Source organism: Phodopus roborovskii, unplaced genomic scaffold, assembly GCF_943737965.1.
Source record: "Phodopus roborovskii unplaced genomic scaffold, PHOROB, whole genome shotgun sequence".
In the NCBI taxonomy this organism is placed as follows: domain Eukaryota; kingdom Metazoa; phylum Chordata; class Mammalia; order Rodentia; family Cricetidae; genus Phodopus; species Phodopus roborovskii.
In genome coordinates, this window is record NW_026126541.1 from 3,179,415 (window position 1) to 3,207,268 (window position 27,854).

The 27,854-nt window shown below is 40.5% G+C and overlaps 1 protein-coding gene across 2 annotated transcripts in view; it reads right to left on the minus strand.

Annotated features, from left to right (window-relative positions):
• Positions 1-27,854, minus strand: part of Atrnl1 (attractin like 1) — a 507,438-nt gene that overhangs the window by 162,133 nt on the left and 317,451 nt on the right. For both annotated transcript variants that reach the window (XM_051199717.1, XM_051199718.1), the window contains exon 27: positions 25,977-26,084. In XM_051199717.1, the coding sequence (XP_051055674.1) occupies positions 25,977-26,084 (108 nt within the window). The remainder of the gene's footprint in view (positions 1-25,976; positions 26,085-27,854) is intronic.

The following is a 27,854-nucleotide window of genomic DNA, read 5'->3' on the forward strand; positions in this document are numbered from 1 at the left end:
CCACAATCCAGAAATTGCCATTGCTGCGCCTGCTTCTGCTTAATGGAGAAAACGTCACCTCTCTAAGTAAGACAATTCCCACCTTGAAGAACAAGCCATGGTTCGTATCCAAGACTGCTTGACCCCATTTGTTCTAATAACGTTCTTGAAAAGTGTACACAAAGCAAAACAAATCCACTGCCACGACCAGCCACAAACACATTTCCGTCTCATCTCTTTCATCTAAATGTACTTCAGTGCCTGTGAGCAGGCAAATGAGAGTAATGGTGAAGAAAATATCCTAGTGTGTTAAAAACAAACAAACAACAAACAAACAAACAAACAAACAAACAAACGCACAGCACTTCTTAATTGTGTTTTCCCAAATGGAGAATTTAGTTGCCAGCCTACATGACTGGGGAAAGGAACTCACGGCGCCCACATCCATCCCATCAACAGACCCATGGCATCCTCAGTGCACAATCAGGCCACAGCTCTGGCGAGTGTGTGTCCCAACATTACGTCTTCCAGTTCAAGTGCACACGCTCCCCGACACACTCACATTGTTCACGGTGAGATGCCAAAACTGATTGCCCACCTACAGGCCAACTCACCAAGTGTAATTACTGTCATCTTTAATATGTGCTCTAATAGTATTTGAGGCCAATTTCAAGCACTTCAAATAATGTATTATTATAACAGAAGAAAAGTTTCTTTTTTTTTTTTTAAAATGAAACAAGCCTTTTGCTATCATTTTCAGCTTTCTTTTGACAATGTGAATTGATTCTTTTCAAAAAGAGCTCCAACAGCTAGAGCTTTGAAACTCTCCCTCAAATAGGTCAGAGTCTTACTTCCCTGGTTAGGCAGTACAGCATGAAAGGAGGCCTGGGTTTTCTCCCTCCTCAGGGCCCCTCCTGCCGATCATTTATCTCAGAGAAAAAGAATCCATTGACCAAGCCTCTCCTAAAGCTAACAAACTGAGCTTTCCATGGGTAAAACTGCAGCAAATTGAGTACAGCTATTGACCAGCCTTCTGTAGTTAAAAATACAACAAACTACACCTTGTCTGAATCACTCTTGAATTACTGGTCATTTTCATGCTCTGCTGGCAGTACTTACCGCTTGAGAACCTTTTAGGCAAGGAGAACAAAATATTAACTGCTATTGTCTCTTAGTTTTATAGTATGCCGCGCGTGCACGCGCACACGCACACACACACACACACACACACACACGAACTATCTACACATATATGCACATACAATAATATATATGTGTGTGTATTACACAATAATAATACACACATGTATAGGTATGCATTTATTTTAGTCAAGGGTAGTACAGAACTATCCTGATCACATATTAAACACGTGTATTCCTTTCAAGAGAGAGGTGCTTAAAATTCAATGCCTTAATTATACAAATAATAACCTAACATATTTATCTTTCTTTCAATCCAGGATAATTACTTAACAGGAAAAGCTATGCCCTATTAAATGATATAATTAAGCTATAAATTATTTTTAAAATCACACAGACAAGCTATTTAGGAGTATTTAAAAAATAGTTATTGTATTTTTTTCATTCAAAATGAAGTACCAATGAAAATGATGAAAAACTAAAATATTTTCCAGTCATACTTCTCATTACTAAAGATTTGCTTGTGTGCAAAGATATATGTGTGTCTGTGTGTGTGTGTGTGTGTACATATACATACATACATACATACATACATATGAGTGCATATGTGTGTGTGTGTCTCTGTGTATGAGGTGGGTGGTGTATGTGCTTGTGTGTTCTCAAAGGCCAGAAGAAGGCTCAGATCTCTGGTGGTAGAGTTGGAGGTGTTTGTGGGTCATCTGGCTTGCTCTCAGATGCTAGACTTCATGTCCTAATGACTGTTGACTGTGCTGTATGCATTGTTAACACAGGGTCTCTGCAGCTCCAACACCCTATTTTGTTTGAAGGAGGAAAGTCTGTCATCTAAAGGATGATTGTAGAAATATTACCTAAAAAAGGTAAGCTATGTCCTCCTAAAACTTAACAGTGCTTTTGTAAACAAACCCAAAACAACAAAATTCCCTAACAAGAAGATATTTATTGTGAGCTTTGTAATTTTTCTTTGGTAAGAAGCATAATTTTAAATGTGTGTGCGAGTGTAAATGTCTGCATGTTCCTGTGTGTGCAAGTGCAGATCTACACGTGTGTACAGCAGAGGCCGATCGCTCACTGTTCACTGTATTTTTGGAAGCAAGTCCTCTCACTGGAACTGGAGCTCAGCATCGAGGTCCAGGGACCTGCCCATCTCTTCCTCTCCGTGCTGCAAGCTACAGGTGCAAATCAGCATGCTGCATGCATGCCACATGTTCTGCACGGATGCTCCAAGCATCCTACCTCATGCCTGCTAAGCAAGCGCCTCACCGGCTGATACACCTCAGCAGCACTCAGCAGTATACTTCGAGGAGCATCAGTCGGACGAATCACTGCATGCATGATTTTACGTTAGCTCATTTTGTTCATCTGCAGTTTCAGCACTTGGGATGTGGAGGCAGGAGGATCACCGCAACCGTGAGGCCAAGTGCCTCGTACGGTGGGGCTTCCCAGTGAATGCACAACAGGGACACTTCCTAGTGAGACCCTACCTCCAACAAAACAACGCAGAGCAAGGCAGAACCCAGGCCTACGCAGGTGTTCACAATTACAAAGTCCTACTTAATTAAATATACAGTAACCATATCCTAAGAGAACCTTAATGCTTTTGTAAAAAAAAAGAAAAAAAATTGCAACATTAATCAGAGCCTAATTAAGACTGCGATACAATATAGTTTAAAACTGCCTGTCTTCTTTTCTTCATTTTTTCCATACCTCAGACAACTTCTGCAAGAGATACTTTAGCTTGCTACTATAGCAAGCATGTTGCTTACATGCCATGGGCACAGGGCAGGAACAGAGCTAGACATTGCTTGTACACATAGCCCACCACAACAAGCAATCCCTTCAGTTGCAACATCAAGTCCGTTGGCTTAAAACAAAGGTAAACTGGGGCAGAAACACAGCCACTCTAATTACCTGGACTCTTATTTGCACACACAGTGCAGTTTAATGAGCACCGGCTTCCAGGAATGTCCAGTGCAAGCTGGCTGTATTCACCTGACAGAGGAAGGGTGGGATAAGTCCTGTGTTAATTTGAGGCGGGTGAGACAGATGCCACATCCTAGAAGTGTAACACTGCACAGGCATTGTTAGTGATCCTATGAAAATAATGAAGTGATTCTTATAAGACAGGATAAGTTGTTACATATTGCCTCCCACCGCCACACAGAGACGCTGTATTAGATACAAGGCTGTTGGCCTGTTACTAATGTTTCTTATTGGCTAAATCTGTCTTAAATATTAACCCATTTCTATTAATCTAAGTACTTCCACGTGGTCTTACCGGCAAGACAGACCGGCGTCCTGCCTTGTAGGTCCTCCATCTTGGAACTCCTCCCTACTACTTCCGGAATCCTCCTCAGACCTAGTTCCACAGGTCACTTCCGCCCCTGGCTCCACCCCCCAATGGGCGTGGTCAGTGCCAAAGAAGCAGGCAAAGTGAATATCTCACTACGTGTGTGTATATATATACACGTAGTGAGTGTATATATATGTGTGTGTGTATGTGTGTGTGTGTGTGAGTGTGTGTATACATATATATCTCAACTAAGATAAACATTTATGCAGCCAGACTAGGGGTGGTGCCACCTTTAATCCCAGCAGAGGCAGGTGGATCTCTGTGAGTTTGAGTTCAGCCCGGTCTACAGAGCGAGTTCTAGGATAGCCAGGGCTGTGACACAAAGAAATTCTGTCATGAAAAAAAAAAACAATAAACAAACAAACATCTGTGTAAATGTGTAAAAGAAAGAGGTGACATGCAAAGATTTGTAGTGTTAAAAAAACAAATTTTGTAATTGGTAGTAAGCCATCTATTGCTTTAATAGCAACACTTTACCCCTGTGGGTTTCATAGCAGGCTTATAGCAGCAACAGGTAACACCCTCACCTGCCAGGAGAAGGGGCCGCGGACTGAGTGTCACTCAGTAGCGTCCCCCATAAAGCGGCAGATCCCTCCTCAGTCCTCACCAATCTCATGGCCGGCCACCAGCCCCTGTGACAAGCAGAATGGGCTCAGCTTATCAAAGAGTAGTATTTTCACTGGAAAAGCGAATCAAATGAATATAAAAACCTCCAGACATCTTCCTGAGAAAATAAGTCTGTCTTTGGTGACCGTTCATGATCCAATGGGAAAAACTCACAGGGAGTAGCATGAGCGGTCTAGGACGCTTTCTGGTACCTAGTGTCCTCTATAGGTCAATAAATAGGAAAGATTGCTCATTTATTTATTATTTATTTTGGTTTTGCGAGACAGGGTTTCTCTGTATTGCTTCTGGAGCATGTCCAGGAACCAGGCTGGCTTCGAATTCAGAGATCAGCCTGCCTCCACCTCCTCAGTGCTGGGATGAAAGGCATGTGCAACCAATATCATTGCTCTTTAAATGTGGAAATTTACCTTGGGGTGAGTAAGAGTCAAATTCATTTTGAAACCCAACCGATTTCAGGACTGGAGAGAGGAAAGAGAGCACTGGCTGCTGTTGCAGAGGGCCTGGGTGTGGTTGCCAGCTCCCACAGGAAGGCTCCCACATACATACTCTAACTCCAGTTCCAGGGGACCCAATGCCCTCTTCTGGCCTGTGCAGGCAACTATCACTTGTACTGCAGAGAACACATATCAATGCAGGCAAATATTCATACACATAAAAAAATTTAAGTATATACATGTGTGTGTGTGCGTGCGCGCAATTGTGTATGGATTTCTGACAATAAACCTAAAGTTAGTATCTTTCCCATTTATTATCATTAATAAGCAAAACTAATCATATATTTAAAGAATCTTTAGAAAGAACAATCAGGTTTTTTTTTAATTAAGTTAACAGTAAAATCTTTTGTAGGTAGGCTACATGCTACACATGACTGGGTAAAAATTCATACATGTCATTTATAATTTAATGGTATTCATGCGTTTAAGATCTACAAATTAAGTTATTTAATGTTATCTGTGATGGACATTGTTTACATGGTTGTCAATTTAGATGTGCTCTTTGATAACTAGAAATGATGGCATTTATGAATCTAGTCACCTATCCATTGATATATGAAATTGTGTTTCTAACTGGACAAGTTAGTACCAGTGGTATTTCAGCAGTTAGCCAGCAGAACTGAGTAAAAATTAATTACCAATTTTAGTTTATATAAATGCATCACTTCTTCGTCTATTATGTGCACAGGATCCTGTAAAGTGCACAAAGACTTCTTTAAAAGGAGGCCACAGTACCGACTGGGCGGGGCTTATCTACGCTAATGATCCTCACTATGTATGGGAACCATGTATCTCTCCTTGGTGGCACAGGTTATTATCAGCCTTGTCCACAAAGTGATCTCTGTAATAATAACTGCTCAATTGTTTGCATCCTTAATTGGCTTTTCCTTACACAAACTCTAGGCAAGAATATCCAAAACTGAAACGGTGTCTGTATCTCACCTGGAAAGATGGCTCGGGAGAGAAAGTGCATGGAGTATGACAATGAGAAGCCAGGGTGTATCCCCTGCAGCCATACAAAAGGCATGGTGGTGCCTGTCTGCAACCTGAGGGTCAGGGAAGGGCAGAGAAGGGTAGATCCGGAGCAGGACAGGCGTGCAGCCTGAGTGTCTGGGTGGGGCAGACACAGGTAGTTCCCCTGTGCTCACAGTCTAGCGAAAGTCATCGAAACCAAGGTGCAGTGTGGCAAAAGACACAGAACGTCTACCTCTGCCGTCCACACAAGCTAAAAAAAGAGATCACATCCTACATTCAAAACAGCTGGACAAAGCAGCCTTGCAGACTACAGCCAGGATTTTTGCATCTTCTTAGAATCCCCCATGACAGCGCCCCCTACCAGCAGGAAGTAGTTTGGAAAGAATAACGCCCAAATTCCCAAACATTGTCTATAAATGTTTGTTTTCATTTAAATGGACTTGGTTAAAAAATAAATAAATAAATAGAAAGAAAGAAAAAAGTGATCAGAACTGCAGATGCGCGCGTGCGCACACACACACAGACACACACACACACACACCACAGATGCACTCACGCACACATGAACGGACCCGCACGTGAGCCTCAGAATGGATCGATCAACCTTGGTGTAGGATGCAAAGTTTTGGAACTATGGGAAGAAAGCATGGTGGAAATACCTCAATAGTGAGGTAGAGGCAGAGGTTCTCGATTATACTTTAAATAACGAATACTACAGTGGAGACAAACTAGAGAAAGCAGCTGACAACAGTCATCAGGGAGGAATTCCAGAACTAAAAAACTTAACTGCACAGAGCCGTAACCCCGCCCCACAGCGGGTGATGGAAATGAGACTTTAAACGAAGAGGCACAAAAATAAAATACGTTAAAAAAAAAAAAAAAAAGTTGGATCCTTTCAGCCATCAGGGGAATGCAAACCACAGCTACTTTGGGGTTCCAGAGCCCTCAGGCAGAAAGGCAACATCAGGAAAACAAAGAGCAAGCTGCTGGGATGTTTGTGGACTTGGGGGTGGGGGTGGGGAAGGGCTTGAGACCTCAGCTCAGCTTCCACCTCCATGCCACTCATTTTGCTTTCTCTTCAGTGCTACAAATAACTTCAAAGGTCAAGCTGGAGACACTTGTACTATTTTCTTTTCTTTTTGGTTTCTCGAGGCAGGGTTTCTCTGTGTATCTTTGGAGCCTGTCCTGTAACTCACTCTGTAGACCAGGCTGGCCTTGAACTCACAGAGATTAAAGGTGTGAGCCACCAACGCCAGGGCTATTTTTTTTTTTTTTTTTTTTTTTGCATTTTTAAAGCAACTATATGTGCACACACACACACACACACACACACACACACACACACACACACTTATTTCCTTCCCTTTTGGTAAAATGATAGACAATACATAATTTTCTTTCATCTCAATACTTAGTAATATCACCTGAAATCATTCCCTTTCAATACATGGCAATATTTATTGTCATCGACACAAAACAGAACGTTTTATCATATTGACATCAGCATTTGAATATGCAGATGTTTTGGGTGGTTTTCTGACTTGTGCCTGCCTTGTACATTTCTGACTGACAGTGGCAGAGCTGAGTCTGTGTGCTGGGAGAGCCAGCTCATATATAAACAGTAACGCATACTTTTGCATCTCCAACAACACCAGAAAATCTGTTTCTTATAGCTGTATTCTTAGATGATCATATTAATTGCCTATTGCTATAGAAACGTATTATCAAAAATTTAGTAGGCGGGAAAAACAAAACACAGAACTGGAATCCAAAGTTCAAAATGGGTCTCAGTCAGACAAATGAAAGAGCCCTTATGTCAGTGTGTCTCCCCAGGCCTGGGCAAGGCTTTCCCTCCCAGAAGCCAGCAATCTCCTCGCCCTGCCCTCCCCTTTCGGGCTCCGCCCTGTCTGCTGAGACTCCGCCCTCTTCTCCATGACCCTGCCATCTGCTGAGACTCCGCCCTCTTCTCCAAGACTCCGCCCTGTCTGCTGAGACTCCGCCCTCTTCTCCATGACTCCACCCTGTCTCCCGAGACTCCGCCCTCTTCTCCATGACTCCACCCTATCCCCCGAGACCCCGCCCTCTTCTCCATGACTCTGCCCTGTCTGCTGAGACTCCGCCCTCCTCTCCATGACCCTGCCCTGTCTCCCTTGACTCTGCCAATGTAACCAGGGCAACCAGTGCATTTCCTAATCCTTGTACACTTTATTTTAATCATAACTGCCAAGTCTCCTTGGCCATGTGAAGGCACGGGATTGTAACCAGGCAACTCTGTGTTGGTCTGTTTATTGCAAATAGGCTGTGATATTTAAACTTTTAATAGTTTAATGACAGCTAATCATAATTATTATTTTTATTATGAGGGAATTTGAATTCTTTTTTTGTGTATAAAGGCTTTTTATGCTTCTTAAATGAATTGTCTGTTTTATTGACCATTTTTGGTTGTTCTTAAAATTTTAGTTTTAAAGCTCTTTATATTATAAAATCTATCTATTTATAATCTTTTGGAACAGATTCAAATTTTCTTTTCCAACACAATTTCAAGAAAGAACAAATCCATTGTTTCCTTATAGATTGATATGCATATATGCCTATTTTTTTCATTTACCATGTTTCTATATAAAATGCGATCTATATCTCAATTTAAACTACACTATTATATACTAACTGCTCAGACGTGACAAGCATCTAACTACGAATCTGATAATTAAAAATGATTACTGGAATTAAGGTATTCCATTATCTTGTCCTTCCCCATACAAATCTGAGGTGATGTCTTATACCCTCCCATTCACCAGCGCCCAGCACTGTGCACAGTTCCATGCACAATGAAGAATATTCACAATCAATATTTAAAAAATACAAGTGCAAACAGCTGGCAGCACATCTCCACTCAGATACTTTGCTGAGGTGGGATTAAGTGTGACAGCAATACCCAATAAGATGTGTGTTAAGTACAAAAGTTTTTCTTTCTTCACAGAGGAAGGTGTGGGCTCTGGAAAGCTGCCATCATTGTCTGAGGCTGTGAGAGGGGAAACTCAGAAACGGACAGGGAGCCTGGGCCTGGGGCTACAAATTTAATGCTCCGTACATTACAGGTAATGGAGTCACAGTCTTGGCCTTGACTTTACCTTTCCTTATGCTTTGACTTCCATAACGATATTGTCTGAGAGACTGGTAAGAACTAAACCTGACTGCCAATGAGATGAGCCAATTGCTCATCAACAAAAGATTTCATGAAAGCTAGAAGAACTATTTTGAAGGCAATATTAATTACATCTGAGTTGATAAAACATAGTAAAATACAGAAGTTATAAAGACGTATTTTACTTTCACATATGTGTATCTGCCTGTGAATGCCACATGAATGCCGGTGTCCGCAGAGGCCAGGAAAGGGCACTGTTTGTAGCTGGAATTACAGATGTTGAGAGCACCTATAGGCACCAGAAACCAAGACTTAATCCCACAGCTTTCAAAGGTGGGGGTTCCTGTTCAGTTATATTAACAATATAAACGCCTTTACCCTTTTTCTTATCTTAATAATAGACTGAATATTATTTATGAAATAATATAAAAATTCTACCCAAAGAAGTTCAGGAAATGGCAACTCTTTCTAAGTATATTTAAAAGAATAAAAAGAGGGATGGACAAGAAAAAAAAAAAAGATCATTAGCGATAATCCCTGAGCTTTCTTTACTTTGGAATTCTTAGGTTATTGTTTCTAATAACCAAGGAAGGAGAAAAAGAAGACGGAACTAATACAGAGAAGATGTTATTCTGACACAGTGGTTGAAATCCACTGTGCTTTACATTTGAAAACAGGAAGCTCTGGGGTGTAGAGATGGTTGAAGAGGCAATGTACTCATGGCACAAATATATTGAAACCCTGAGTTTGGGTCCCAGAACCTACATAAAACCACACGGGGTATCATGCATCCTTAATTCTAGTATTCTTACACTGAGATGGAGACAGAGGCAGGAGAATTCTCAGAAATCCTCAGGCTTGCCTACAGGGTGGTGGTAACTAAAGATCTTGTCACAAAGACTATAAAAGATGGAGACTCAAACCCAGGCTAGCCGTCTGACCTCCATCCGCACACCACAGCACATACACGCTTGCACTCACACGCAGGCTCATGACATACACACATTCATACACACCTCGCAAAATGATACGCAGAAATAGACAAAAGGGAGAAGATCTGCTAAGTAATGTTACTAAAACATACAACATTCTGTTTTGGAAAACAATAAACAATAAACATCAATTTATATCTGAGCTCTATGGCTCATACTGAAAATTTCCCCTTAATATTTACAATTTAAAACCAATCTGGTTGTGAATATAATTAAACCCATCACAAACTAATAAAATGCCTTATACATTCTATGGTTATTCTATAGATCTACCGTTTTTATATAGTTTATATAAGCTAAAATGCATTTGCACTTTATAAATGAACACTCTGAATCTAGATGGGGTGCTCATTTCCAGAATTAAGGCTCCTAAGAGAGAAAGAAAATTGCTGCCTGTGGAAGCTAAACATAATGCTGCATAATCGATTGGCTCACTTAAAGACATCAGCCATGCTCCCTTTGATGATAGATTAAGTAAATATAAGAGCAGACAACACAAACATTACGGGTATTATATTGCACATTGCAGTAAAGACTATGAAATTGGTCACGCTCTAGAGCAAGCAATATGGATAACATGTTTTATGAGAAATGTATTTATAAAGAAATTAAGGGATAGTGTTCATATTAATTATACAAATGCTGCGCAAACAGTGCCATATCGGGCAGAATGAAACCAGAGTAGATTTTTAGGTTCTCCAGGAGAAGATGTTAGGTCCCAGTCCTTTAAAAAAGGGAAAATGAGAAAGGTTTCTAGTTAAATGTGAGACAGAAAAGTCCAAATCAAACAAGAAGAAACTATAACCCCTAACAATTTACAACCTAGCTGAAAAATAAAAATAATGCAGCTATCACTAACGTGAGTCAAATGAATTATAGATGTGACAAACAGGGCAGTTTCTTGGCCTCCTTAACTCTATAAAACAATCTCAAAGCTTCAGGATAGGCAAGGAAGTGTCCCACACTGATGCTGCCTTGGTGTGTGTGTGTGTGTTTGTGTGTGTGCGCATGTGTCTGTGTGTGTGCACGTGTGGGCGCGCATGCATGCGAGTGCATACACGCATGTGCGCATGCATGTATGGGCGTATGACATCATATCAGGAAAACAGATGCTAACACTACCTTGTACAAGCTTCAGGAAAGGGGTACCAAACACAGATATCACAGGAGTGACTTCATATTAACAACTGACAGAATGCTCTGGTTGTGGTCTGAAGTTTTTGTTGTTGTTGTTTTTTGTTTGTTTGTTTGTTTTTTGTTTTCCCACAAAAGTTACTATTTGAAAACCTCACCCTCGGTGGGTTAGTTTATGTTAGTGTTCAGAAGTGTGGCCTTGGGAAGGTGATAGATTAGTGTCCTCAAAAAGAGACATGGGCAGCCAGTGTGCCGTGTGAGATGAGGACACAAGACAGGCGCCAGCCTTCGGTCAAGCAGTGGGGCCCTAAATAGACAACAAATCTCCTTGTTCCTGGGTTTACCTGTTCCAGAATGGGCAGGAAATAATTCTTGTGTTTACAAGGCACCCTGCCCATGGGATCTCTGTTATAGCCACCACGATGAACTAAGAGAGCGCTCTGTTGCAATGCTTTGCTCCTCTGACATCCTTGGCCCAAGGTGTTCTGATAGCTCTGTCTGTATGTAACTATAAATGAAAACAAGGCCAGGCATGCTGAACCACAAAGAAGGCTGGAGCAGTCGGATCACATTTACTGCACGTTTGCCTTCGTGAACATCCCTTCTCCGAATGAGCGCTCATTGGTCTTTCGACTGATTTCAACCTATGTCCATGTAAACTCTGATGCTCCTGACCCAGTTTTCCTACCTGCAAGCCAGGCCAAGCTTTCTTAACAAAGTAAGAACGTGGGGTTTCAGATACTTGTGAGAGTAGGGCACACAGATGACAATCAAAGGTGTCCCTGCAGCAAATGAAAGGAGACAGGACCATCGTCCTGGCAGCAGCCTGGAGCGTGCACACAAATGGACCTGAACCCAAGGCTGTTATCATCAGAGGCTGAGGAGACACAACAGGAAAAGCCCGAGGCTGTATTTTGTTTCCTCTTTTGTCTACAACACTGCCTTATCATAGCAAGGACCCACTCCTGTTTCTCATCAAGGCTGTCATCTTTCTCACACTCTCATCTGCCTTATAATTGAAATTCTTATTTTAACAGCATTATGTTAATGTTATTGCTAGCTATGGAATGCCTTGTGAAGACTGCAACATTAAAGTTAATTTAGCCCTACATCCCGGGTAATGGATACTGTCTGGGATATAATAAACCACAGATAGGCAGAGTTGGACTGAGATGTGTCAAGGTTACTCTCCCAATTACCAGCAACCCCTAATGTGGTTATCATCTCACTAAGCTCACATTGCTTGTAGACTTTTTGATTGTGGTAGCAAAAATCAAAATTCCAAATTAAGTTCCTTGTTTTCTTTTTCTTTCTTTCTTCCTTCCTTCCTTTCTTTCTTTTTTTCTTTTTTTTTTATTCTTAATTAAAACTGGTCCTGCACTTGAATTGAGCTGCCCAGTGAGAAAAATTAGACCAGTGTTGTAATAAGAATTAAGAAAGTACTTCACAGATTATAGTCAATGTGCTATTTAAAAAATATAGTGAATTAAAAAATCAACTAGCTTATATCGTTAAATGGCAACTTCCACTCAGCAAAACCTAATATTCTCGTAATTCAATGTCTACCCAGTGCTACCAAAGAAACTATGCACACAGTTTTCTGGTAAGTGAACCAGCTTGTGTAATAAGCTCTAGTTCACATTCAGGTGCTGGATTTCCCACTGTACACTGAATGGAATCATAGACATAGCAAATGCGTCACTTGCAGACAGGTCAAACTGGAAGGCTGTAGAAATCTTAGAGAGCACAACTAGAAATTGCATGTTTAAATCTAAACGTTTAAAAATAATTATTTTCAGTATTTCAATATGAAAACTCAAGAACTCCAAGATTGAAATGAAATACAATGATTTGATGACAAAACAAGACTGGTCAAGGATCTGGAACTGTGGGGACTGAGTGGTGCAATTCACGTCTCTATTTCCATGTATGCTCACTTTTTAATTTAAAAATTAATATATGATATTAATATTTTATTTCTTAATAAATGGAGTTATTTCACTAAAGAGATCCTCATAGGCAGCTGGAAAAGTGCAGCCATTTACTTTGTGAAGATTTTTTTCCAAGTTAATTTTTGACTCCTATAAGAACAAGCACATATCAGGTCCCTGACTGTTTCTGCTATAGTTGGAGTGGAGAGACCCCAAAGGTCCGAGTATAGAAAGATCGATGTTCATGATGCTGTTAGGAAAAGAGGCTCTTAGGGACTTGGGACCTTAGGACCTAGGGGACAAGCTCTCTAGACAGAACTTGCTTGTGACTTCTTGCTGGTCCAGGTTTAACTCTGTGAGTTCTCCCAAGAGGGCTGATTTAGGGCCCATCCATTCCCCTCTGTTCCTTTTGGGGACCTGGCCACTTGTTCTCACAAATACCCAGGATATGCCGACATCCACTGCTGTCACCAAAAAGCTGACTCAGTAACAACTGCTCCGTCCATAGACTTCAACTCTCCAAAACTAGGGACCAAATGGACATGTTTACCTTTGTAAGTTAGATGCTTTAGCGTTTTGCATTTAAAGCACAATTGGGTGTGTACTGCTGTATGGCGGTCTATTACCTCTATTGGAAAGGAAGAAAGGGCTCCTCAAACCCAAGGGCAACAATAAACGTTCCTCACACCCAGCAGAAGGCTGAAGTGATCAGCCATGCCCAGTGGTGAGGAGGACTCCAACACCAACACACCTTGGAAAATTGTTAAATATATGTTTAACATGTCACCCAGAAATGCTGACAGGATGTTAATCAAGAGAAATAAAGACTTACTTCCTTGCCATTAAAGGCAAGATCAGCACCAAGAGATGAATAGATCAGACATACAGCTTATATGGGATCTCATGTTGACGATGATACTTGGAAATAAAGATTTACTTCCTTAAAAGATGAGAATGCAAACATTCATGGCAGCTTTATCTATAGTAGCTACAGACAAGAAATAATGCAGAATTCTATTGCCTGGTAACTGGACACATTTTGGTACACTGTACAACGGAATTGCCAGCAACATGGACAGATCTCAATTGGAAGCATCAGACCAAGTGGAAAAGGCTATAAACAAAAGGTGCATAACAAATGATTAAACATGTGTGTTATGAGAAATAGACTCTAAAGATGTGAGTCGGCTGAAGGGTGCCACAGGCAAGGGATGGGGGAGGAAGGAGGGTCCACGAAGGATGGTTTGAGAAGGCAACAGTTAAATGAAGTGACCGACTTAGCTGGGATTGACACAATGCCAATTATAATCATTATCAGTTTGGTAATTTGTGTTTTAGCCCTAAAAATGTTGTTTGATATCAGATCCAAATTTTAAAAAAATTGATAAGATACAATCCTTAGAAAGACATATTGATGAAACTAGGAAAGATATTCGCACAGACAGAGGCTCTTAGGGCAGAAGCTATCACACTGTTGCCCAAGGAGTGGCCCAAGGTTATTAGAAAACCAACCTTAATTATCCAGTTATAATTCAAGAATGAGCACAAGATGATAGGCATCCCCAAGGCTATTCAGAAGGTAAATGGGATTCTATAGAAATGTTAGATTTGAAGAGATTTAAGGAAGCAATAGTTTCCTATGATATGCATTCAACTTTTGTAGAAAGGATATTAAATTCATGGGACACTCAAAACAGAATTATTCCACAGGACTGGGAAGATTTAGTGACAGCAGTATTGGAAGCCGGTCCTCAGTTATAGTGGAAAACACGGTGAGACGTGGAAGCTAGAGTCATAGAACAATGGAGTAGGGCTAGAGGTATGAAAATCTCCCCAAAACAGCTTCATGGTGAGGCCAAGTTTGCTGATTTGCAAAGACAGATTACATTTGATAATCTAACCTTGGCTATATACCAGTTTTGAATGCTTGGGACAGGGTTAAAGAGAGAGGAAAGGAAACTGAGTCGTTTACTAAATTTATACAAGGCCTGAAAGAAGCTTTCACCAATTTTGGCAAAAATTGACTACAGCTCTAAATACAGTATCAGGTTCAGAATTTAGACAAATATTTATCTAATCTTTGCCTTTTGAAAATGTTGGCTCAGAATGTAAAAACGGTAATTAGGCCATTAAAGGCAAGATCAGCACCAAGAGATGAATGGACCAGAACTACAGCTTATATGGGAATCTCATGTTGACGATGATACTTGGATAGGAGAAGTGATTTCTAAACATTATAAGAAAAATCAAAATGTTAAATGTTTTAATTGAGGTAAAGCAGATCATCTGAAAAGGGGTTGTAGGCAAGGCATTTCTAGGAACAATGTTTTCTTAGAGACAATCCAATTAGAATACCCCTGTCTTCTGGAATGTGTAGAAGGTTTGGCAAAGACCAACATTGAATTAATGAGTGCAGATTAACATGGGAGAGGCAATGTAACTAATGCCACTGAGAAATGCCTGAGGAGGCCTCTTGTAGGCCCCCATGTCAAATTTGGTTCCCTGTAAGTATCGGGGAAAATCTCCACAGAGCAATTAAAAGACTTAATGCCTGTCTGTGCTGGATGACAGATAGCTTCACTTGAGAAAACAAAAATTTCAGGTGAGACAATAAAACAAGTATTTGGTAAATGTCTAAAGCCAAAATACAAATAAATGACATTGAAATAGCTGGGCATCTAAGTTGGCCTCCTCAGGAGGTAAATGTTCAGGTTCTAGAGATTGGAATGCTATCTCAGGTAAAAACAGACTGCAAGATGGGTCGAGTGAGTAGCACCAGAAGCATAGAGAAGAAAATTAAAGCAACATGTGGCTGACATTGCAATTAATTTATGGGGATGTGATTTGTTACAGCAATGGAAAACACAGATGAACATTCTTCCAATCTCAGAAACAAACCATAAATTAATGTATGCGTCTGAGAAAAATACTAAAGGGCATTATCAAGAACGGTCACTGACCATTCAGGTTGTGTATAAACAAGGTACAAAAACTACTGATCCTTCTAAGGAACAAACAGTCCTGCCTGGTAAAAGATACCAGTGGGAAGTTCTTCCACAAGGGACGTTAAACAGCCCTACCTTGCATCAATATTTTGTACAACAGCCACTAGAACTAATACATGAAGAGTTCCCTCAACCTATATTTTATGATTATATGGAAGGTATTTTACTAGCTGATTCAGATGCAGATACTTTAGAGAAAATGTTTGAAGAAGTAAAGAAAATATTTTCTTTGTGGGGTTACAAATTGCTCTGGAAAAAAAAACACAAAAAGGAGATTTTATCAATGACCTGGGCTATAAGATAGGTTTACAAAATATTCAATGACAGATATTACAAATACAGAGAGATCAATTACAGACTCTTAATGATTTTCTAAATTGTTGGTAGATATTAACTGGCTATGACACACAGCTGGATTGACAACTCAAGAACTAAGTAAATTACTTAAAAATCTTACGAGGTGATAAGGACTTAAAGAGTCCAAGGAAACTGTCAGTTGAGGGAGAACTGGCTGTAATGTAAAGGAGGCACATGTTGATCTCTTGGACCCAGAGGTTGATTGTATCCTGGTTATTTCCCTTACTACAATTCTCCTGCAGGAATTCTTTTGCAGAGGGAAAATTAGAATGGATATTTTTTTTACCACACAAACAGGGTAAAAAATTAAAGACCTATGTAGGAAAGGTTTCTGAACTGGTTCTAAAAAGAAAAGTAAGACTTCATCAGTTAGCAGAAACAGACCCAGAAAGAATTGTGGTACCTTTTCCCAATGCTGAAATTACTTCATTATGGCAGAAAATGAAGATCAACAAAGAGCTTGCAGTAATTTTTTTTAGGGAGTGATTGCCAACAAATATCTCCAAAGCAAGACATCTCAGTTCATAAAGAGAACTAATTGGATCCTTCCTTACACCAATTTTTGGAGCTCCTATAGTCTGTGCTGATGCAAATAAACCAGAAAAGGGAGATTGTAAGCCAGGAATTTAAATAAAATGGCTCAAAGCCCATTTGATTCCATTCAAAAGTCAGAATTCTATGCTATTCTCAGATTTTCAAAAACCTTTTAATATAGTTACTATCAATATGCAGAGAGAGTTGTTTACTATATTGTTACTGCTGAACTTAGTACATGCAGCTCTCCCAGGACTGACCAATACCTTAACCTTCTCAGAGTCCCCTAGAGAAGCCATTGCCTCCCCCTGATCACTAGAAGCAGTCTAGAGAACATGATGTATGCATTCCCAAGAGGTGGGGTGGGGTGTTTTTTGGTCATTCAGTGGGTTATGGATGTTTGCCATTGTTTATGGGGGTTAGTCACGAGTTGTTATTGGTCATGGTCAGGAAAAAGCTGAACAAAGGGAATTAGATTCTGGAATCTTGTTTTGAAAAAGAAAAAGGTGATATAGAGATGCCATGATAAAAGGGTAGTCTATTAAATCTAATCTTACACTAAAAAAGCAATTAATAATCTTAAATATTTCTAATTGGCATGGATTATTGTGTATTGATACAAATTTAAGGTTGTTTTTGTTAGAACAGCCTGTACATATGTCTCTACTCTTGCTTAAGGTGTTGTTCCTATGCAGCTCAGTCAATAATGTACTGCAAATTTCTAGTCCCTATAAGTTACTGTTACAAACTATTTAGGATAATAAAGAAATGCAAGTTAGCAGTCACTTCCCACAATCAAACCTGGTATCATGTTGCATATGTTTTCAAGGTCAAGCAGACACATTTTAGACACCTGCAGAATATGACATTTAAGATATTTAAATAACATAAGGTTTTGTATGACAATCAGATGTGTCTGCTCCTGGCTGTATCAGTCTACTTCAGAGAAGATGATGGGCACTGAAGAAACTCCATATGGAGTTTCCTTTCTTTGTTGCAAAAGTTAGTCACTGGGCAATAAACCGTCCTTGCCTCAGATGCCGACAGTGTGCCATCCAAACTGTACAAATAGGACAGGAAGGAAAGCATCTGCTGAACTTTTCTAAGACAAGGCGAGACAGTCCTTCAAAATTCCTGCTTCACAGAAAAGTGTGATAGCTTAGGCCTTCAGACTGAAGATGAATACCCCAACATTACAGAGTAACCTTGGGGGACACTTCAAGCAGGCAGGTGTTTCTATCATTTCCATAGTTGTGGAAGTTGTTTGCTGTGAGCTTCCTGTTTATTCGAGTTATCCTTCTTGGGTCTCTGATGGAGATTGAAGACTAGATATAGTTTTACAATTTTCCTTGCAACCACATTCAGAAAAGAAAGTTACAAAAAGAGGTATAAAGTGTATAAGGGTGATAGACAGACAAGGACAGATAGCTTTGGGTTGGTGACACAATTTAGGACAGAAAGTGAATTAGGTAGAAAGCATTTGACTCACCAAGATAGGAGAGATAATAGAGTATTTTCTCTGAGTTTGTCAAATACAAACGGACTGGACATTGTGAATGTGATTCTTACCTGATAATTATTCTTATTGCATATACTTTTTCTGTGTCAGTGTTGAAAAATTTCCCTTTTATTTGGTCAAAAAGGGTCAAATATTGTGTGATATTTTAATCACATTCTGACACTCACAAGACTGCCAATAAAATTTTGCTTTGATTCAGAGAATGTAGCTAGTTACTAGCTGACCAAAATTAACCATAGAAGTTTTGGAGGACTGAGAACAGATAGACAGACAGGAAATAGTAGGGTGGGGCTCAGAGAGGGTCTTGGCCTTTCTGGATCAAGGACTGAAAGACAGGGATTTACTGGTTACAACTCTCTGATCACTCAGGTTGTCACCACTATATCTGACTCTCAAGTTGTTATTTTTTAAAAAATACTTAGGTAAATGCATCATAACATAATTGTCTGTACTAAAATCAGTATCGTACAGAAATCCTGCTGTCATCTTGGATTAATATTCCTTATTGGTTTTCCCCTGACTTAGTCAGTCATTGCTTTATAACCTAAAAAATAAGAGTTGTGTTCACTGGGTGAAATGAAAGTATGCGTGTTAGTGACTGTTCTCTCCCATGAAAGAACGTTCCCCGCAAGCATCTTACAGGAGCTTAAGTTTTCTCCTCCTGCTCTCAGAGGGGACAGACCATGGCTGTACCACCTGAGCTGAGGCTGGGTACATGGTAGAGCACACAGTGGACAAGGTTGCTCACCACATGGACAACGAGAAGTAGGGGGTGGGGTCCCGGGGCAGGATACTTTATTTTTCGAGAAAGCATGGTATGAGAAGACATGATGTTTATTTAACATTATTAGTTTCTTATCTTCTACATATACTGATACAATATCTAGCGCTACATTTCTAATATCTCATATTTCATTTCATAACTGTACGCGTTTGATTTAATAGAATTTTATGGAATTCTCACAGTCGGTTATTACATTGGGTATATAAACCAGGAAATGATCTACTAATGTGTGTAATGGAAGAAAAACTGCAAATAAATTAAGAAAATACCACATAAAACTTGATAAAATGCATTAAAGAAAACAAATGTAATGTTAGGGAATGATAGCTTAATAAAAACATTTAAACAAAAAATCAGTTAACTATTGAAGCACAACAATCGCTTCAAGATAATATAAAATGTCAGACAAGAGACTAAAAAATATGATCACTGGCTATTGCTATTACTGGCAAACCTTTGTTAACTGATGCTAGTATTAATTTTTCACTCACAGTAGTAGAAGATCTATGTGAATCAATGTTACTTTATGTCCATATATTAAACATTATCTGGAATGAGTATAAGAAGGTTTGCTAGAAGTTGAACTTACTGTTCCACACTGTAGGAGGAATTTTTTGAGTAGATGGAATCTGTTCTCTGTCATAAGAGAGGGATTGGGGGCTGCTGGGACATTGGGCGCCATATGTAAGGAGTAGGCTTTTTTTTTTTTCCCACACAAGTGGGAGCCAAAGGACAACTTGGGAGAGTCAGACCTCCCTTCCTACCATATGGGTCTTAAGGATCAAACTCAAATGTTGGGCGTCGAGGCAGTGGTTGGCCGCCCTCTGTCTGCCATGTCTTCATCATACAAGCACTGCTGTATGTGGAGTCTTCAAGCTCCTCTCCTTGTTCTATGGACAATAGTGAGCAATCTGTCTCTGTCACACTGTGCTTGGTGACTGTTAATCCAAGCCCCCCTATCTTCCAATTCCAATTCTTCCATTTCTAGCTATTCCAGTATCCTACACTTTAAATAACTTTTTACCGTTTCACATAAAAAAGAAAAAATATTGGCTTTTCTGTGTCTTGCTAATTCCATTCATTTAACAAAATGCATCTGAGTTCCATTCAATTTGATACAAATAGTAGAATATCATTTTCAAGGCTGGATTCTTATCACACATCCACACCTCATCTCAACACTCATTTGTTGACATGTTCCGAGGTTGATCCCACGTGTTGATTTATAAACAACGATAAACATGGAGGCACTGATGCTTCTGAAATGCAGGCGTCCCTTCGGGTTACACAGCCGTAAGGAGCGCACTGGGATCTACAGAATATCTGTTTTTCGTGTTTTAACAAACACTCAGAAATTACCCATGATAACGGTATTAATTTCATTTACATTAAATTCTGACAGACGGCATTTAAAAGTTCTCTTTCTCTACATTCTCAGTAACATTTGTTTAGTCTTTTTGGTAAAAGTCATATCTCATTAATTAAAAATCACATCTCATTAATTTTAATTTTCACTTTGTTAACAACTAGTGAATCTGCGTTTTGTTTTGTTTTGTTTCATGAATCTGTTGACAACCCGAATTCCTTCTTTCCGGGGCCCTCTAGTCACACAATTAGTCCATTTTCTTTAGACTGAAATGGCAGGACTTTTGTTGCTCAGCCATTCAGACATTCTGAATGTGGCCTCCGTGTCAGACGCAGGGCCGAGCTGGTTTGCAGCCCAGCATTCCTCACCCGGAGCACCCTTCATTTGGTAACTGCTGCGGATATGGACAGGCCCCGATGCCACCACCGCACCATGGCAGGCACTATGGTGTGTGAGGTATGACTTGTTCCGGCTCCTTCCTTTCCCCCATGGAGTTGTTCATTGGCTGCCTCCATTTCCTTTTTCTTCCCCCATGACCAGATTATTCCTCAGTCTGATGGAGTAAACGGTCCAAGTCTCAATGTCTGCATCCCAGGGAACTTCAGGGAGGCAGCCACCTCCAAGCTTCTCCATCCACAATAGGAAGAGGTCGGCTAAAAGCTTGCAGTAGACCTCATTCGCCTCAGAGCCCACACCGGCTTTCTCATTACTGGAGCATCAGTGTTTTTAAGTGGTCTGCAGGATACACAGTCATCTCCTGACACCAGATTCCCATGACTGCTCGCTGCCTCTGGAATACAAATCTTTGGTTGTGATATTCCATACTGTCGGGGCCCATAAAGATGGCTTTGCTTCATCTTGCCTCAAGGTCAAAGAGTTCAAAACTGTCCTTAGTGAGTCAAAAAACCTAAAGGTCCAAGGCGTTGCTATAGTAGGGTGTTTGATCTTGGCCTTGGGTGTCTCATCCAAACAACAACAGACTTGGTCTGAGGTGTGGTTACTCTAGACATTCAAGGCCAGATCACGAGAAATTAAGGTGTGGTTACCAAATGCTTGGAGAAGGAAGAAAGTCTGTTTACACATGATACCATGGCCCCTTTTTGGCAGGGGTATCTAAGAATGGTGAAAAATAAACTTGGGCGTTCGGTATTCACTGGATTGCCCTTCTGACTCCATCCTGTGTCTGTGTCTTTCTTACTGTCTTTACCTGCCATTTCTCAATCCACACCACCCCTCTCAGGTAGGAACCGGCAAGTCGGCTGGATCCAAGTGAAGGCCCACAAACGGGTTACGGCACCACCGAACTCCATGTACAATTAGCATCATCTCTTCTGTTCTGATTGTAACTCTGTGCACACTGAGCCTCTCCACCCCGCAGAGCACGCCCAATCTCACAACCTGCAGCTTCCTGCTTTTCCCTCTGGCATTGTACTGACACCTCTCCCTGCAATAAAAATTACTTTCTCCTGTTGGAATATGGGCCCCATGGGGACAGGTTCTTCACTGTATTCCCTGACACTCCTGGACTGCTCAGACAGTGCCTGGCACAGAGGGAACATTCCACGAAACCTACTGTAAAAATCTCTCCCGTTCTTAAAGACAACAAAGGAAGACATTCGCACCGAACTTCTGAGACACACTGAGATGTCTGTTTTTCACAGGGAGAGGTTAAACAATCGATTTAAGCTCTAGGATATTTACTGGATGGCATTTTTCCAAATTGAATTTATTAAAAAAAGAAAATTTAAGGTGTCATGTAACTGACATCACTGGACATGTACAGTCATAGGACTTCTTTTAACACCAGAAGTCGCAGTTACTTGACAACAAGTGGAAGAAAAACAACAAATATATCCCACGTATCACACGACGACCACAAAACAATCCTTTACCTGTGAGATCAGTAACAGACTGCTTGACAGGGAAATTCATGCTCTAGACGTATTCGTTAGATTGAGTGGTAGATATTAATTTCCCTGATAATATAAATCGTGATTCAAATTTACTAATACTTGGTTTACAGTAATTATGTATAGGATATATTTTGTTTTTTAACCAAAGGGGTTTTGAACTGTTAAAGTCCACTAAAGATTCATTATTTAAGTAACTTCCAAAATGTGTGAGCTCATGGACAGTCATGCACGGTTACCCCAGCTGTGCTGAACAGCAGGATATAAAAGATAATCATCTCCTACTCTACCTTACGTTTTCACCTGACCGTACTGACGTGACTCTCAAGACTGCACCTAGGAGCCAAATTAATTTAATACAAACACATTGTTTAACTAACCACATTACAAATAATCAATATTTCCTTAATAACACCAATAGCCCACTGACCCGTGGCACTGCGTTGGGTTTTAACACTGAACTTTAAGAAAAACCTATCCTAATAACTTTAAGCACTTTGGTTTCCAGATTTATCTAAAACCTTTAATGTGATTTCACAACGGGCCCAGGTTTCACAGTTAGCCGTGTAAGCAAATCAATAAACCACATTGTGTTGTTATGTGTATTTAAAAAGGGAGATTTGAAACAGCTGTCAGTATTCTGCAATAATGATTAATAAACCAAAGCTTAAAAGTTTCTCATTAGTGGCAATTATTACAAAGAGCAGAGCAAACAGGAAATGAAATATAATCTTAAAAGCCGACTTCTACCTCTCATTTTCTGAAGGGAGGAATTAGCACCAAGCTGCCAAGACAACATGAAATTCAGATGTTTACTTTTACAGTAGGAGCAACCAACCAGTGTAAGCCCCCAAAATATCTCCCGAATTGCAATGTCCTCAGCAGAAAAGGAAACCTGATCCTATGGTTTACATGGAATTTCAAGGGACAAGAAGAGCCAAGGTGTTTGCATAAAGAGCAGAGTTGGAGGGCTTGCCTTTTCTGATTCCAAACACACTGCAGACATCAGGAGAAGGGCCCAGGAAGAAACTCTCCATTTAAGATCAGTGATTTTCAAAAGGCAAACTAAGCCTTCCAACACAGAAAGAGTCTTTTCAACAGTTTACAAAACATCAAAGCCCAGCGATTCCAAACTTGGACTTATCAAATGTAAACTCTGCATTTTCCATAATATCTATGACGTGTCATCAGGACTATTCCCAAAGAGAAACAGTCTGTCAGCTGAGGAACTCCACTAACAAAGGCAGGGGAGCTGGGCACGGTGGTGCACACCTGTACTCTAGACACCCAGGAAGCTCAGGCAGGAGGGCCGAATAAGCAGCTTGGACTGCACACAATACAGCATAACGTGTAACAAAACAGAACTACGTACTAACAGTCCACGGCAGAGACAGATGCCCAAACTGTAGTGCTTCGTGAAAGTCGGGAGTCAGAGAACATGCATCGCATGATTCCGTTTATACAAATTGCTCCAAATAGGAAAAACAAACATATAAAGACAGGAATGGGTTAGCAGTTGCCTAGGGCAAGAGAAGATGTCTGGGGGCGGGGGGGAGGATGTGGGTGAGTGCAAATGGAAATACTATAAATTAACCTGGGAAGTGATAACACAACTCCATGTTTATACTAAAAACAATAGATTATATACTGTGAGTGGGTGCACTGCGTATTATATGAATTATAGCTCAGCAGGAAATAAATACCCTATACATCTATAATTAGAACTCAGTCCCGGATAACATGGACTTACTAAATGGGAGGTAGCATGTAATTATTTTTCCCCGTGATATCTTGCAGCTAAATTTCTGAGGAGAAGTGGTGTAATAAACATAAAGGTTTCTCTCTGCCCTGCACACCGCCCCTCCCCCTGGCAGGCACCTGAGCAGCTGGAGCCCACCTTGTGGCCTTGTGGGACAGTGCTGTGTTTCAGTGTAAACACCCGAGTAAAGGCAGGCTTGGAGCGGGCTGGAGAACAGAAAGCTAACAGCCCGTTTGCACACGGAGTAAGGATGAAAGAAGGGTGCAGAGAAATACCAAATACAGGGATGCCGGAGGGATCTCGACGAAGGGTGCAGAGAAATACCAAATACAGGGATGCCGGAGGGCTCTCGACGAAGGGTGCAGAGAAATACCAAATACAGGGATGCCGGAGGGCCCTCAACGAAGAACGTGAACCAGGAGTGTAAATACATGACGTGAAGATAGGCATTTTTAAATGCAACAAAAGTTAAGAAAAATCGTAATGTAGAGGAAAGAAATGTGTGGGAGGAGGCACCCCTAGAAGGCTGTATGTCCAACACGCGTGCACCTGGCACACGGTCGGGGAGCCACTGAAGACAGGTGTGAGGCAGCTACACGCCCCGCCCCGCCCCGCCCCTTCCCAGCTTCCTCCTCCCGCCCCCCTTCTACACGGCCTGCATACACATTCACTTGTATTTACTTCTCCCATGACTGGAGCATGCAACACCAGAGAACAGAGGTTTAAACAGTCTAGGATTTTCTCCTTGTTTTTAACGTTTCTAGATCCCATTATCTGAAACAGGGGACTGAAAATTAGAGCGTTTTCTATACATTTAATTTATACATTCTGCCTTCTAATTTCTCTTCAAACAATGGGATATATATATGTTCCTTAATGCTCTAATCTTCCATGAACCTTCAGCAGGAGACAAGTATACAGAAGCAACAATCTGCTCTCTCTCTTTCTCTCTGTCTTTGTCTTTCTCTCTCTCTCTCTCTCTCTCTCTCTCTCTCTCTCACACACACACACACATTTTAGTTCATCCAAAAACTAATGTTTCCTATTTTATTCATGAGTTATACTTTGAACTTACTTTTTAACAATAACAAAACTATGTTCCTACAGACAAAATCAAATATATGTGTACCTAGGTTTCAGGATGAGTCTATTTTTGAATTCCTTCCTTTCCTTAGGGAAAAAAATATCAGATAATAACATAATTAGTAAAATAGTGGCATTTCTAAGAGGTAGAATAAAAGTCATCAACTCTGGAGTTTTTTTAGACATTGCATACACGGTACATAAATAAAGTAGGAAGCATATGACTAGACTAGAATGCCCTGAGTAGCTTGGGACAGCCATCCCTCACAGTCTGAGTTTTTCCTTTTGATGGTTATGATTTCACTTTATGTCAGAATCCAACATCACACTCAAATGTGCACAACCCCCCTTTAAAAAAAAAACTCATTTCTCTCTTATTTCTGCACGAAACAAAGCTATGTGACAATCGTCATGGCCCACAAATGAAAATATCCAGAATATTCTACACTCAACTTTAAAAAGCTAAACTATGCAATTAAAATGCAGCTCATCTCCACACACCTTACACAGTAATATTTTGCTAATAAAGATGGATGTGAATTGTTCAGGATACTCCGAGGACTAAATATGGCATCCGACGTCTTCCACTGTTAACTACACCTTAAATTCCTTCAGCTCCTATCTGTCAGGCAAAGGCTGCCAGGTGAGCCGTCTGTCACTCTTGCCTCGGCTAATAGACTCTCCGGTGGATTTTGCTACAGCTCGTGTCATGCCATTAAAACTATGTGCCTTGAAAATACCATAACATATGTGGCTGGATCTTGTCAACTCCAGATAATCAGACTCCGTGTGGCTTCACAAGCAGATGCAGATTAGAGAGGCAATATAAATATGCAAATCACACCGGTCCCCTCAGTGCCCCTGTTCCTACCTCTAATGGCCCTCGTAGAAAGTCTGTCTGTTCCGCTCTTACGTCCAGAGCTACATCAACAGAAGCAAAGGGACGGCTGGCCATCTGCTGTCGTTCTCGAAGCAGTTGCTGGAGGGGGTTAAAAATGATCTGTTTTAAAACAGGCTTAAGAGCACATTAAACGCAACAATAATGCAACAATATCTCTTTTCGTTTCTGAACAAACGCACTGAAAATTTAGCAATTGCTTCATATATGTACACATCTAGAAAGCTAAAGACAAAATTACCTTCTCCCCAGGCCCTGGTTCGGCTTCACAGAGGTATGAAATGTGTGGTAACTACAAGTAACTTTCCATGGGCCTAACAAAATGTCCTCAAAAGCGCTTGGGAAAGCTCAGGTGATAGTTGCTACTTAAACAAGCAGTACTATCACAACTACAGGCATGGGCAGGCTCCCACTCAAAACAACCCATGCATGTGCCTTTGCAGACAGGAAAGTATTATCGAACTCTTTAAGGGGTGAAAATGAAAATTTGTCACAACACTACTGAGATCAAGGAACATAGACCCACTAAGACTACGTTTTGTAAGTCGTTCACTCCTCTGCTGGGGAGCAGGAGGAGCTGTGACGGACCGTCTTCAAATCCATACTCATGGCCCGTGCCCTTTATTTGAAGCACAGACGATTATGAAGGTGTGAGGAAATCTGTACCAGGGCCTCTGAAGTACCACTGGGTGTTTTGCATATGCTGGGTCTGCCTAGCTGAAACTACTAAGCTTGCAAGTCCCAGCCAACTACCCAGCTAATTTATATTTCTGCCTTTCCTTGTAATTATAATATTCATTAAGTCATGATGAGAAAAAATTGATGACCAGCAGTAGATACCACAGATCTTGTCCCTCTCATCCTATACAGCTAATAAAATTATTATTAAATATTAAAGAGGACGGGCAATGCAATTAAATACTCTTTCAAATGAGGGGAAAATCATATCGGTGAAGAAGGCAGAATCCTCGAACACAATGAACGGCTTCATTATTTATGGAGATCGTTCAGATTCTCAGGCATTAGATGAAAACAGTAACTACCGGTCTTTGAAGACTGGGATGCATCATTCATAACATTTCTGTGCAGATCAGGAAGGGACATTGTGAGGGAAGGCAATTTGTTATCTAGCGTTTGAGCGTTAACACCTATGACACAGGGCCTGTACAGAATTTAAGGCTTAGCTTTCTTGTAATTAAAGAGAGCATCTACCCGATGATACTATATGGAACGAATAAACCATCAATGAGCGGTAGTTTAACTTATTAACTTACATTTTGTTTAAGTAACGGATTCATAATTAATATAACGTGTAAAGGTATACAAATTAGAATGAGTCGCTTTCATAAAATTTCACCCTTGTGTTATTATATATGGCTGTAAACAAATGGAACTTGGCTGATGCCTCTCTCCACAGGAGTGGCTAAAACATCTGTTCAGAAGACAAACAGGGTCATATTTCCAAGCAAGACATGGTAAGGGCAGAAGGTGGTATATACTCGGGTGTCCTTGGTGGAATGTCACAGATGCCACCTTGCACACACAACCCAACAACATAGTTGCACAATCTACTTCTCCACCAACCATACACAAGAAGCTTCAAGAAAATGTAGATTCAAGTTAATGTCCAAACATTATTGTTTAGTGTTTACAATTAATAGTGCCCTCCGCGTATCTGCCTCTCATTGACTTATAAATGGTTATCTCCTACAACAGGGATTTTAACAGTGGACCGTTGCTTCACCTGTCCTCTGCTGAATTCTCAAACAAAGAGTTTAAAAAATATAATTAATAAGCATTCATTGCCACAAATTGGGATGTCATGGGTAAGTACTCCAAAGGCAAGCACAC